The 13,107-nt window shown below is 37.6% G+C and overlaps 3 protein-coding genes across 4 annotated transcripts; 2 read left to right on the forward strand and 1 right to left on the reverse strand.

The window, feature by feature from the left end:
• The first annotated feature begins 1,019 nt into the window (after positions 1–1,019).
• Positions 1,020–4,604, forward strand: LOC126583413 (peptidyl-prolyl cis-trans isomerase FKBP53-like). Its single transcript, XM_050248133.1, has 11 exons — positions 1,020–1,131; positions 1,405–1,478; positions 1,634–1,869; positions 1,964–2,097; positions 2,508–2,853; positions 3,036–3,158; positions 3,477–3,741; positions 3,817–3,901; positions 3,985–4,026; positions 4,123–4,171; positions 4,261–4,604. Exons 1-11 carry the CDS (start codon positions 1,119–1,121, stop codon positions 4,337–4,339), a joined length of 1,446 nt encoding a protein of 481 aa, XP_050104090.1. The 5' UTR covers positions 1,020–1,118; the 3' UTR covers positions 4,340–4,604.
• Positions 4,605–5,236: 632 nt separating this feature from the next.
• Positions 5,237–10,211, reverse strand: LOC126584251 (enolase). Its single transcript, XM_050248869.1, has 14 exons — positions 10,045–10,211; positions 9,780–9,843; positions 7,887–7,951; positions 7,538–7,753; positions 7,343–7,444; positions 7,181–7,261; positions 7,021–7,095; positions 6,751–6,894; positions 6,457–6,651; positions 6,308–6,358; positions 6,087–6,175; positions 5,945–5,996; positions 5,702–5,758; positions 5,237–5,614 (listed from the first exon to the last, which is right to left on the reverse strand). The coding sequence occupies exons 1-14, from the start codon at positions 10,108–10,110 to the stop codon at positions 5,534–5,536; spliced, it is 1,338 nt and encodes a 445-aa protein (XP_050104826.1). The 5' UTR covers positions 10,111–10,211; the 3' UTR covers positions 5,237–5,533.
• An 847-nt stretch (positions 10,212–11,058) lies between these two features.
• LOC126585047 (probable rRNA-processing protein EBP2 homolog) lies at positions 11,059–12,696 on the forward strand. Of its 2 annotated transcripts, none has more exons than XM_050249707.1 (2): positions 11,059–11,152; positions 11,615–12,696. In XM_050249707.1, the coding sequence occupies exon 2, from the start codon at positions 11,624–11,626 to the stop codon at positions 12,515–12,517; it is 894 nt and encodes a 297-aa protein (XP_050105664.1). In that variant the 5' UTR covers positions 11,059–11,152; positions 11,615–11,623; the 3' UTR covers positions 12,518–12,696. The 2 variants fall into 2 exon arrangements, with proteins under 2 accessions (XP_050105664.1, XP_050106329.1); XM_050250372.1 differs by lacking the exon at positions 11,059–11,152 and adding an exon at positions 11,159–11,312.
• The last annotated feature ends 411 nt before the right edge of the window (positions 12,697–13,107 follow it).

Consider the following 13,107-nt stretch of genomic DNA (forward strand, 5'->3'; position numbering starts at 1 on the left):
TTTATAAAAAAATGGAGTTGAAGTTTTGATGAATATTTTCAACTCTTGTAATACCTTCATTAATTTAAAAAATGACATTATTTATCATTCTAACCACTCACAACTACAAAATCTAACCACTCACACCACCACTATTGTTGTCACCACCACTCATGCCATCTTTAAAATTTATCACGCTTTTTCGTTGTTTTTTTTTATACTCACAACACTTTTAAAAATGCATTTTATTAACAGCTCAACTGCTTTGTTTTACAGCGGATTATTTTAAAAGCACAACATAAGCAGTTTTAAAAAACAAGCACAACAATCCCAAATGGCCCTAAGTCAATTTTACTCACTGAATACTGGGATTTCAAACTAAGTCCCAAAATGAGTCATTCATAATAATTGGTTTTTGAACTTGCCATACAAATGAGTTAAGTTTGATACTTCCCACTTATACAGATATATAAATGTCGTTAGATCGTATTTTCTATTTTTCCAAACTTAGGAGGCCATAGTTCATATAGTCAATTTCTTCCGAACTTACTACTTTTGTAATTTGAGTATGTGAATTAAGTCAATTGGTTAGGAGAATGTGCTTGTCTCCTTACAGAAGAGCTTAAATTCTCTCCTGTCATATCAAAATAATTTAAAACATTGAATTATCAAGAAAAAGATTAAGTATACTTTCTAACTATATTATAACGCTTGAATTAATAACATTACGTAATCGCGTAATTACTAGACAAAAAACAACATTAAGCTAACCCCACCAAATTGTACTGGATCACCAGCCCAAAAAGTCTGCAAATGGGTTGAGATGGAGCCCATTCAAGACCCCTCATATTTCGTCGGTTTTTGGAAAACTGGCCCACTTCTCAATTGATTACGCTCGTTCTTTTTTGTTTTGTTTTTTTGATATTTTTTGTTGGTGTTGGGGTTTAAATGTTAATTTCGCGCGTCAAGTCTCCTGACGCCACCTGTGCTTCCGTGAACCCTGTTGCATGTAATAACCGTGCTACCGCGGGTTACTCGAACACGAGGGTAGAATTAGGGTTTTAAGAGCTGCGAGAGGGTTTTGCTAGGGTTTAGAAAAAGTTCGGAGCTTCGCTGTGCGAGACAACAATTCAGGAACGATGGGATTTTGGGGTCAGTCTTCTTTCGGGTTTTTAATTATTTAATTTATTTATGTTTAGTGCTGTAATTTTTCGCAATATTTCTTGAAATCGGAAGAAAATAGAGCGAAAATTCTGTGATTTCTCGGAAAACCGAAATGTTTGATGATCTGGGTAACTTTTTAAAATCCCCGTTTGGCTGCTGAGAAATCGCAGTTAGAAATTTGAAATTTGGAATTCGGTGTTAGGATGGAATTGGGATTGTTTGATTTCCAAGTATTATTTTTGGTTGAATTTTAAATTGTAGGAATTGAGGTAAAACCAGGAAAATCGTACGAGCATCAATCGGATGAATTCGAAGGAAGGCTTCACATTTCTCAGGTAATTTTATTTAACCTCGGTTGCTCAAATTTGATAAGTAGTTTATTTCTTAATCTTTTGATTGTTTAGAGTACTCTGAATAATTTTTAGAAACCATCGAGAATTGGTGTGGTATGTTAGTGAACTTTCTTTTTAACTTTGTGTTGATAAATCAGGCGACTTTAGGCCTCGGTGAATCGAAGGGGAGGAGTATAGTTCAGTGTTCCATTGGAGATAAAAGTCCAATCTTTCTATGTTCCTTGTTACCAAATAAGAATGAATCTGTCCCCTTGGATCTTGATTTTGAGCCGATTGATGGTTTGGTGACCTTCTCGGTGATTGGAAAACAAAGTATCCACCTCTCTGGTTACCTTGTGGAGGAAGGCGAAGATGAAAGAGATGACTATGGATCGTAAGTGCTAATTCATTTTACTTTTTGTGAGTTTGTTTTGGTAAGATTTTTATTGTTTTTAACGGTAATTTTTATTTCTCTACAACATTTTCAGGGATTCTTCCGGGGAGGATATTGCAGACACCGAGTCAGAGTCTTCAGAGTATGATACCGATGATGATAATGTTGGATTTATTGACGATGAAGATTTTGACATGTACCCGCCTTCACATGTTCCAAATAGTGGAGGTAAATTGGCCTATTGGATACCTATTGCTCACGTTTTATTTATTTATGATGATTTGGCATAGATCTTTCATGAATTTCGCGACTGGTTTTGCGTATTAGATCTGATATTAGAGGAAGCATAAATATAGTTAATGTCCATGCCAAAAGTTTGATTAACTTCAAGATGTTAGGTACCAGATTTTAGTCTTCCCTAGTATTTTGGCGTACTCCAAAGTCCAAACCATAAATATGCTATTATTCGGCACTATGTTATACTTAATTATGGTCTTTTTGTATGCATTGGGTTGTATTGCTCTGCTGGTAAATGCCGCTTTGATTTATTGATGATTGTCACTATTTCAGCTGTGATTTATTCATTATATGCTGTAATATAGTGCCTGACTCAATATTTTCTTTGGCTTAAATCTTAGTTGTAATTGAGGAGATAGAGGACGGTGAGAAACCTACTAATGGAAACAGTCAGTCCAAACGACAAGTGAAAAAGAATCAATCGAATGACTCTGAAAAGGACACAAATTCTCAGCAACAAATTGTTGTCAAGGAAAATGCTGGTGTCCCTGTTTTGGAGAGTGAAGATGAAGATGGTTTTCCAATATCCACTAAACAGAAAACCAACATTGAGAAGCATGAAGCAGCAACTGAACAGAAAGATAGCAAAATTACTAAGAAAACCAAGAAGAAGAAAGTGAAAGATGGTGAAGCTGCTGGGTCCAAAAGGAAAGTCGAAGATGTTCAGCAAGATGGTCAGCCAGAAGGGTGAGTAATTGACCCATTTCACTGGTTAGATGTTTTCGGTTTTTAGGTGTGGTTTTATTTTTGAAGCCTTTAGTCGATAATCAACAATCGTTTAACAACTTTGTTTTTATTTTCTTGTTCAGTGGTGCACGCTAAATATTCAGTTTTCTAAATTATTGAAGTGTTTTATGAAATGATGTCAGGGAAAAGAAAAATAAGAAGAAGAAATTGAAAGAGCAAGCTAAGGAGGGTAATGCTGATGACAATGAAAAGCAACCTGAGATTTTGAAGAGCCAAGAGCATGAGCAAAAGCTATCTAATAAGAAGTCAGTGAGATCTGCCGCATCATCTTTCCGTTATTTTACAGAGTACATTTATTGGCTTTATGAATTTTTTCTGTTCAAAACCCAAGCTTTTTTTATTATTTATTGATAAATTATAATTATATCTTATATGGCCAACTTAATATATATTTTACTAAGAATTCATGTCAGATTAGTAATTTGGAGCCAAGACGTTGAATAGTTGGCACGATAACACCCTCACTAATGGCTTGGATTTGCTATTCACTCTTATTTCTCATGTTTGTGCACACATTTGCTTTGTTGTTTTTGCATTGAGTAAAATAGCATGTTCATGCACAGGAGCTCTGACATTGAAAATAATTCTATTCCTGTTGAAAATCTCACCGAGGGGAAAAAGAAGAAGAAAAAGAACAAGAAAGCCCAGGAGAGTGAAACAAAAACTGACATGGATGAAACTGTTGACAACATGGAAGATCAGAACGAACCTGGTTTGGAGCAAACCAGTGGCAAGCGATCTAAAGCGAAAACCTATCCAAATGGATTGGTTATCGAGGAGCTAGCTATGGGAAAACCTGATGGCAAGAAAGCTTCTTCGGGAAAAAAGGTAAGGTTTAGCCTTTCGGCATGTTTACATTTACCTTTTAAAGGATTCATGTTGCTAATATTTGTTGTTTTGCAGGTTAGTGTTCGCTACATTGGCAAGCTAAAGAATGGCAACATATTTGACTCCAACGTGGGAGGGCCACCTTTCAAATTCCGCTTAGGTACCATTAATGTCATTTAACAGCAATCAAGAAACAACTTAACTTCACCATGAGTGTGACCTCATTTTCCTTTGGTTGTGCAGGTCTAGGACAAGTTATACCAGGATGGGATGTCGGGGTTAACGGTAATTTTCTGAGCTGTTCAAATATTTCTTAAATCGGATCTTCAACTTTTACTAAGCAGTTGTTGCATCTTTTAATGCACATCTACCTTCCTCCAGGTATGCGTGTCGGGGATAAAAGAAGACTCACTATTCCACCAGAAATGGGGTATGTCACGATGGTAACTTTGTCTGCCCATGATAGTAACTCTTTCTCCATTTCGGCAAAGCTTAATAATGTGTTTCCTTTGGATGCAGTTATGGACATAAACGTGCCGGTAAAATACCACCGAACTCATGGCTTGTGTTTGATGTTGAGCTGCTCGGTGTCAATTGATTCAGCTGCGGAGATGCTCCGTCTGCTTCCAATTTTGAAGTTCTGCTCGGAAAACCAGTTTTGAAAAATGCAAATGTACTCTGTTTCGGTCTCGGAGAATTTTCGCCCCAAACCGTCGGTTTCCAACTTGGTCGCAACAGCATATACTTGTATGTCGATGTTGAAATTGTTTATAAGAGCATGTGTTGCGGCTGAGAACGTTTCTAGATTGTCTACCTACTTTTTTGGGTATCCATTTTGGTGTTAATCATGTACTTTTTTGGTATCCAATTTGGTTCTTTCTCCCTTCATTTGTCATAACAACCGAGTTTTGATTAAAACTTGAAATTAATACGTTTGGTCACATGGAATATTGTAGCAACGACCCTTTAACATGAATCCAATTGGTGTGTTGATCTTTCAACTAAAAATACGTTTGGTCAGAACTTTAGTCAAAACGAGTCATAGTGGAATAATCATTGCTACAATTGGTTTAAAGTTGAGGAATCATTGCTCCAATTGGGTTAAAATTGAGGTATCAATGCTACAATTTTCTCATTTGGTTTTTTATATTTGCCCCATGATTCAGCTTCGTAACTCATTTTGACAAAAATCTTGACGGGGTTGATAAAAAGAAATATAGTTGCACATTTTAATAAGTTAAGGAACCAATGCTTACAAACTTTTAGTCGAGGGACCATTCTCCAGTTTAGTTTAAGTTGAGAATCATTGCTACAATTTCCTCAAAAATCTAATTGTGCACCCAAAACTTTTTATATTTAGAAAGCAAAATAACCTTTTAGAGAGCGCACAATTAGATTCAGATTTTTGAAGCCCCAATAATAGTTCCCAAAAAAAAAAAAAAAAAAAAACCTCTTGAATTTTGAAGGGATTGAACAAGAGAGATGCAAACTAAGATTACGAAAAGGATTAAACTCTAATCTTAACAAGTTATCGAGATTTTGTCTTAATCCACAAAGCTTAAGTATTATTAGAGACATAACATGAACAAGCCCTCTGTACATTACATCACCAAAAATACAAGCTGAAACAGAAACAACTCTACAACTCTCTCATCAAAGGGTTCCTGATTTCCTCACCAAGATCTTATTAGTAACTAGGAACACTTGTTTATTTATGCCAAACTACACGCTTCGTAATATCGAAAACTACGAGGGCTTGTTTAACCACGGTTTTAAGATTCCAGCACTCGGATCAGTACGGTTCCACTGGGACCCTGAATTTTGCACCGGCATAGATTGCTGCGGATCCAAGCTCCTCCTCGATCCTAAGAAGCTGCAGAACACAAAAGGAAAGCGCAAACACGCGGTTAGAGAGGACTTAGATGCGATTAAATAAGCAAACGTGCGTATGAAGTTTTACCTGGTTGTATTTAGCAAGCCGCTCTGATCTGCACGGAGCTCCGGTCTTAATCTGTCCCTGTTTGACCAAAAAAGGATGCATGGATCACATCAGTTTATGCAACAGCCTTGATCCAAAACTTGGACAATACACTTTCAGTGTAATTCGAAGTCCCGAATTATAAGGTAACGAGGTAGAGAAGTTATCAATATGCATCAACAAGTAATGAAAGTAATAGCATCAAGGTAAGACCCCAACACTCACCGTTGACAGCCCAACAGCAAGGTCGGCAATGAAAGTATCCTCAGTTTCACCGCTGGAAAATTAAACAAACAAACAAAATTAGCAAAAGATGATGCGTGGCGTGTGCGTGAAATGGGAAATGAAAACAGTGAAGATGGGATACCTTCGGTGACTTGCCATGACACCCCAGCCAGCACGCTTTGACATTTTCACAGCTTCAATACTTTCGGTAACCGAACCAATTTGATTCACCTACACAAACATAAAAATAGAGTGTGCCATTACTACTCACTAATCATCCACAGGAATCTGTAAACTGTAACAATTCGGACAGTATACAGAGTAACAGCATCAGCGCTACACGAAAGGGGCAGGGAGTACTACCTTCAAAAGAAGGGCATTGCAGGACTTCTCATTGATTGCTTTCTTTACTCGCTGCAGCGGCATAATGAATAAAGAAACGTCAAGACATATTTTCTATCATTCATCACATAATTTGATAAATAGCAGTAATAATAGTAACGTCTGCTTGCCTTTGGATTTGTGACGAGAAGATCATCGCCGACAATTTGGACTTGCTCACCAATTTCAGCAGTCATCTTTGCATAGTGTTCCCAATCATCCTGGTCAAACGGATCTTCAATTGACACAATTGGATACTCAGCAACAAATGACTTGTAAACATTCTTCAGACTGTCTCCAGATATCTTTTGTGATCCATCATTTTTCTGCAGCAGATAAAACTACGCAGTTCAGCCATCTAACCATAAACCCATTAACTTCGTATACATATCCATATGTAGCCAGACGTATTCTGATTTAATTACCTCTTCCTTGAAGTTCAAGTCATAGGTCTTATCCTTGTTATCGTAGAATTCCGAGGCAGCAACATCCATCCCAATGACAACCTTTCCAGTATATCCAGCTTGAGCTATGGCCGTCTTTAGCAGTTCAAGACCCTCTTTGTTTTCCTATTAAAAAAAACATCAAAAGAATATAAGCATTGGGACAATAGAAAGTGCTGCTTCCAAACCAAAAAGATAACACGAAGCCACTGAAATTTATCTCGTCATGGAATATTTTAAGAGCATACAGACCTGAATATTGGGTGCAAAGCCACCTTCATCCCCAACATTCGTGGCATCTTGTCCGTACTTCTTCTTAATTACAGCCTGCAAGCGAAACCAAGTGAAACTTTAAGAGGCCTGAACAGGAGTCCCTCTCTTATGCAAAAACCGCAAAAGATAATGGCAATACCTTCAGGTGATGATATACTTCCACACCCATCTTCATCGCTTCCTTGAAACAAGATGCCCCAACAGGGAGGATCATGAATTCCTGTCATAGAAGAAATGGTAAGAATAACAATTGCAAGAGGTCCTAATTTCTCGAGAAAAATACTAACAGATAAATATTAACCTGCATTGCTAGTTTATTGCCTGCATGAGAACCTCCGTTAATGACATTAAATGCAGGTACGGGCAGCACCAAGGTCTTGTTTCCAGCAAGATTGGCTATATGCTGCAAAGTGTAAAGCAAAAGCAATAACAAGATTATACCTCAGACACGCCTTTAACTGAATAAAATGGCAGGGCACTCTCCCGAGAAACAAACCTTGTAAAGAGGGATCTTGTTCACAAGGGCACCGGCCTTGCAAACAGCTAGAGACACCGCCAATATAGCATTGGCTCCGAGCTTCTGTTTGCACCAACCCCATTCGTTAACAGTTCCATCGAGTTGCTGTACCATATAATTGTCGATTTTGGTCTGCTCTGTTGGGTCCTTTCCAATCAAGGCTGGTCCAATGATCGAATTCACATTCTCCACAGCCTAACCAACACAGAGATCAATATCGCCAACCAACTTTTTCTCCTTTTTAAAAACCGAAATCAAAGCGATACAGAGGTAACGTTTTAAAGAAATCGCATAACCAAAATCCGTTAGCGAAGAACAACCAACATACCTTGAGGACACCCTTTCCAAGATAATTCGATCCGCCATCTCTCAGTTCAAGGGCTTCATAGATACCTTTAAAATAACCAAACAATCGAACATCATCGAAAAGAACTACAATGCAAACCACGCTAATCGCAATGCACGAAAATAAGTTCAAATTCAACGTACTTCACAGCTTAATAGCAAAATGCAAAATTAATGTAGGGCAAACACATCACTAATGCTGCTTACACTATAGCAGCAAAGCAGCCATGAAGCCCGAAAACAAGGTCGTTACTGTGCGCCCGAGGGCCGACGCACTATCTTGGCGCCACCATTAAATCCTCTCCCGTGGAACACCACGCTTCCTCTCCCTCAGAGCACTTCCAGTGTGCTCTTTTGCCCTGTGGACAGGCTCCATTCGCAATTCAATCCTCTCCCAAACTAGCTCCAGCCCATTCGGGCAATTGGGCTAAGAGGGAGCTTGTGGGAGAGGGCAGGCAGGAGTCCACGGCCTGAGTGCCTAATGGGGAGTGATGCAAGGCCAACGTCAGCATGATGTCAACCACGTTATAAATTTTTTTGCATCGGGTGGGTGCGTGGGCAACAAGCGCGTGGAGGCATGTCCCGAGCATATTTTCAAACGATGGGGCCCACGTGTCAACTCCACTTAATTACTTTGAATCTGGACCGTTTGATTTCCAAATCAACAGTCCAATTTTGTTAGCTTTATAAAAAAAAAAATTGAAAAAGAAAAAAAAATTAGAAATGTTTGGATGGGCCACGTGTCTCATTCTCGACTTTCAATTTTTTTTCAAATTTTTTGTAATCTGTCGGTCTAGATTAATTAAGTTAATAATTTTATTTTAAACTAATTAAAAATCCTTTTTTTTATTATTTATAAATACACATCATTTTCTCCCCCGTTACACCACATTTCAATATTTTCAACGATTCTAAATAGATCAAAACATGTTGCGCGACGGAATTGATTAAAATTTTTATCAAAATCTATTCACAAAAATTATACTTTCGAATAACGAGATCAATTAAAAATCTTATTTGAAATTTAAATTTAAATGATTTTTTATTATTTTATAAAAAAAATACTAATATTTTATTACATATTGACATGACTATTCAATTTAGAAATGAACACAAAAACAATTACGGTTTATTAAAGACATGAGTAAATTATAGCCTGAACTTTAATCAAATTAGAGCAATGGTCCCTCAACCAAAATTCATTACCATTGTTCCTTCAACTCATCAAAACGTGCAATTATGATCCCTCAACTAAAAATTAATTACATTTGATCCCTCAACTTTAATTCAATTGGAAAAATTGTACCTTAACTTTAATCCAATTATAGCAATGGTCATTCCAACATAACTTGTTTTGACAAATTTTTTTACGTAGTTGACAAAAATGACCATAATTACACTTTGATGAGTTGAGGGATTTAATTATATAAATGGTTATTCCAACCTAACATATTTTGATAAAATTTTGAAAAATTTGATGAAAAGGATTATAGCTACAAATTTTGATAAGTTGAGGGACCAATGGTAATTAATTTTTAGTTGAGGACCATTGCTCCAATTTGATTAAAGTTCAGAACCATTGCTACAATTTACTCTAAAAACAATTATTATTCATCAGAGGGAATTCAATTGCCAGTTGCCATGGGAGCCCTTACACACTGGAATTGCTCTCAAGAGGAAAGCGCTCGGCCTCGGGCGCTTCTTATTTTTTAATTCTTTTAAATATTTATTTGTACTTTCAGGATAAATAAAATCTACAGAACATAAACACATAAATTCAGTAACAATCCGAAAATAAATAGAGACAAATATATATGTTCGTATGTATACTTGATCGAAATCATAGAGATTAAAACAAACAACTATGTTTTTTTACCTGTGGAAGCCCCACTTGGAACAGCAGCTCTTGCGTAGGTTCCATCCGACAGTGTAACATCAACCTAAAAAAATCACAAACATGTTCGGTCACTCAGAAATCCAACATTTCTGATTGGAGTTTCTTTATTTTCTCGGAGTTTCTCGCATTTTCTCAGAAACCAAACAGACAGTAAGGCCGGGAAAACCGTACAAAACCAAAACGGAGATAGTAAAATGAAATGAAAATTTTAAAAATCGGACGGCGGAGGTTGAACGGAACTTACTTCGACGGTGGGATTCCCACGGCTGTCGAAGATTTGACGGGCTTTAACAAGCTTGATCGTGGCCATTTTTTCTCACTCTGCTTTTTCACTCTCTGTATTTACCGAAGGCTTTTGTGGAAAACCGACGGAGGAGTTGCGGTAAATATATAGAGGCGGGAGCACGCGGGCGAGAAGCACAGGGCAACGAAATCTCTGCCGTTGAGCTTCGAGAAAGTGCGAAATGTCAACGGTCGTGATTGCTTTTCTTGCCGATCACGGGGTGTCCGCTTGGCAGCCGTGGGCCCGGAGTGGCACATTGAAATGGAATATGCGGTTCCTCGATGCCCCTTGCCCAAGGAATTGAAGCATTGGTTTTGTTGAAAAGGAAGGGTAAGTTTGGTATTTCGAGGTTCTTTATGTCGGTGGCGCATCCAGATTTGTTGAACAGTGGCCCGTTTTTCTAGTTCTTGTTTCATGGTTGCAGAAAAGTCGTGCAGGTAAAACTATGTTTTAAAAATTCTCGCCTATACTTTATTTAGGTGTTAGACGGCTTTACCGTTCTGATTAATACTTAGAAGTTTGAAATTTAAGAAATGACTCATAGATTTCCTAGGCACTCGTCTAGCCTGTCTAAACATGTCTAGGTTGTGACTTACTTAGATATAATATAGATAACTTTCATTTTGTATTTTATTTTTTACAATAAATTATTAGAGACTTGTTGTATACTTAAATGAACACACATTATATGTTTTTCCCCATGTTTTCATTATGTTCTAATACTTCATAATATATATCATTCTACTTTGTAATTTATGATGAAATTATATATATTTTAAATATAAACAGACACTTATATACACGAAATATAATAAATTTACTTAAATCTGCCTAAACGTCCGCCTAGGTGCTAGGTCCCAGCATGTCACCCGACTAGCTCCTAATATCTTTTAAAACCTTGGGTAAAACTATAATTTACAGGCTTAAGCCCACCAATTATGAGCCCAAATTGTTTGTTGGGCCCAAAGCTTAAGCCCTATAAGGCAGGTCCTAAAACCTCCTCTGCGTCGACCAACCTATTGGAAGAAGTAGGGTTTTATCGAGGTTTCAGAGGCCACAGAGGAAAAAGGTGATTTTTCGTACTCAGCCTCCCAAATTTCAATCTTAAAAGTAAACCGATTTGAGCTCTATACTATCATACTCTTCCGATTTAGCTGTATTATTATCTGGGTTCGGAGTTTTGAGTTCTTCTTTTTCCCGTTTTCTGTTTGGTTACCGAGAAAATTTGGGTAAGAAAAAGATATCCCATTTTCTGTTTTTTGTTTTTTTAATTTTTCTGAAATCCCAACAGTATGTTTCTAGGGTTTGAATATGTTGTTCGTAGATTGTAGCGCTATATTTTGATATTTAGAATTTGACAGAGTTTAGCTGGAAATAATGGAAGTATATTGGTATTTGGAATGTTTCTGTGTTTATTTAGATTAAGATATATGATGTTTTCAGGAAATTTTATTTGTTTTTCGGAATCCGTTGATCGCTTTTTTGTACATTTTGCTCAATAGTACGTGGGATTTGTATTTACTTTTAATAGGTTTACGAAATGGGTGTGTCCAATAAAGAGTCCCGGTTGTTTAATGAGGATTCGATGGAAGAGGATGTTTTCGAAGAGGTTGGGTCCGGGTCAGAATTGGAGGAAGACTCTGAAGAGGATGGTGATGTGAAGCTGGATGAGCCGTCGAATAAGGCTGTATACAACAGAGACGGTATCATGGATAAACTTGGAGATATAAGCTGGCCGGAGAATTCAGGATGGGTGCACAAACTCTCTGTTGACATTCATCAAGAACAAAAGGTGGACGTGAATGATGACCTGACTCGAGAGCTTGCATTTTACACACAGGCTTTAGAGGGAACGAGGAAGGCATTCGAGAAGCTTCAGTCAATGGGGCTTCCATTTCTGAGGCCTGAGGACTACTATGCAGAGATGGTGAAGTCAGATTCCCATATGGAGAGAGTGAAGAGCCGGCTTTTGGTAGAGAAGAAGAAGATCGAGGAAGCGGATGAGAGAAGGAAAGCTAGGGAGTCCAAGAAACTATCTAAGGAGATTCAGGCTCAGAAGTTGAAAGAGAGAGCTAAGCAGAAAAAGGAGGACATAGAATCTGTGAAAAAGTGGAGGAAGCAGAGGCAGCAAAGTGGGTTTGCCGGGGGTGACAAAGGCAGCGAGTTGGATTTGGACTTCGAGGATGGGAAACCATTCGAGAGGTCAAGTAAGAAGAGGCCATTTGTGGCTCCAGGAGATCGGTCCGGAGGGAAAGCAAGACAAGGTGGGAAGCCGGCTGGGAAGAAACCGAAGAAGAGGGATATCAAGGATTCCAAGTTTGGATATGGAGGAAGGAAAGGTTCCAAGAAGCAAAATGTGGCTGAAACGACTAATGATTTGAGGGGATTCAACAAAGATAGTCTCACATCAGGAAATAGGAAAAGGAAGAGGTGATAGCATCGTATGATTTTGTTTTTCGTTCTACTCTTTTGTTCGGTAAGGGCTTGCCTGTGTAGCCTATTTGTTGTGCTTTGCTTTGGTATCTTGCGAAGTAATATGTGGCCCATCATGAAACCAAAACTCTTACGAATTTGTAGGCATTTTTCATATGAAAAATTATGGTTTGCTAACAAGTTTTGTAGTTATCGGATATTTGTGTTCATCCAATTTGTAGTATTCATGCTACTTTCTATTCTACAAGATTAGCCAGGTTCATACCAGCAGGTCTGGACCGTCTGGTGATTTCCGGTTTTTTGGCGCCATCGTTAATCTTTAGTTCTCTGTTAAGGTCAAAGTCAGTCTCAGACGTTATCCTTTGGTCATTTATATATATATATATATATAGTTTTTTAGTTAAAATTATCATTGAGATTGTCATAACTCTTCACTTTGGTACCTGAGATTTAAAATCGATAGAAGTAGTCATTGAAATTGTTTACCGTTCATCATTTGTCTTTTAGTTAAAAACCTCCGTTAAATTGAAGAAATCATCAATTCAGGAGAGGAGTTGATTCGACAAAAATACTTTTAATTTAACATATATT

Source organism: Malus sylvestris, chromosome 1 (assembly GCF_916048215.2).
Source record: "Malus sylvestris chromosome 1, drMalSylv7.2, whole genome shotgun sequence".
In the NCBI taxonomy this organism is placed as follows: Eukaryota; Viridiplantae; Streptophyta; class Magnoliopsida; order Rosales; family Rosaceae; genus Malus; species Malus sylvestris.

Excerpts from the sequence above, each read along its gene's own strand:
- LOC126583413 (XM_050248133.1), top strand. Across the intron at positions 3,159-3,476 it reads CAAAAGCTATCTAATAAGAA|GAGCTCTGACATTGAAAATA; the intron begins GTCAGTGAGATC and ends GTTCATGCACAG. Across the intron at positions 4,027-4,122 it reads ATGGGATGTCGGGGTTAACG|GTATGCGTGTCGGGGATAAA; the intron begins GTAATTTTCTGA and ends ACCTTCCTCCAG.
- LOC126584251 (XM_050248869.1), bottom strand. The coding sequence starts at position 10,110 with ATGGCCACGATCAAGCTTGTTAAAGCCCGTCAAATCTTCGACAGCCGT. Across the intron at positions 7,952-9,779 it reads TCCAAGTGGGGCTTCCACAG|GTATCTATGAAGCCCTTGAA; the intron begins GTAAAAAAACAT and ends GTTATTTTAAAG. Across the intron at positions 6,176-6,307 it reads GCAATGCCCTTCTTTTGAAG|GTGAATCAAATTGGTTCGGT; the intron begins GTAGTACTCCCT and ends ATGTTTGTGTAG.
- LOC126585047 (XM_050249707.1), top strand. The coding sequence starts at position 11,624 with ATGGGTGTGTCCAATAAAGAGTCCCGGTTGTTTAATGAGGATTCGATG.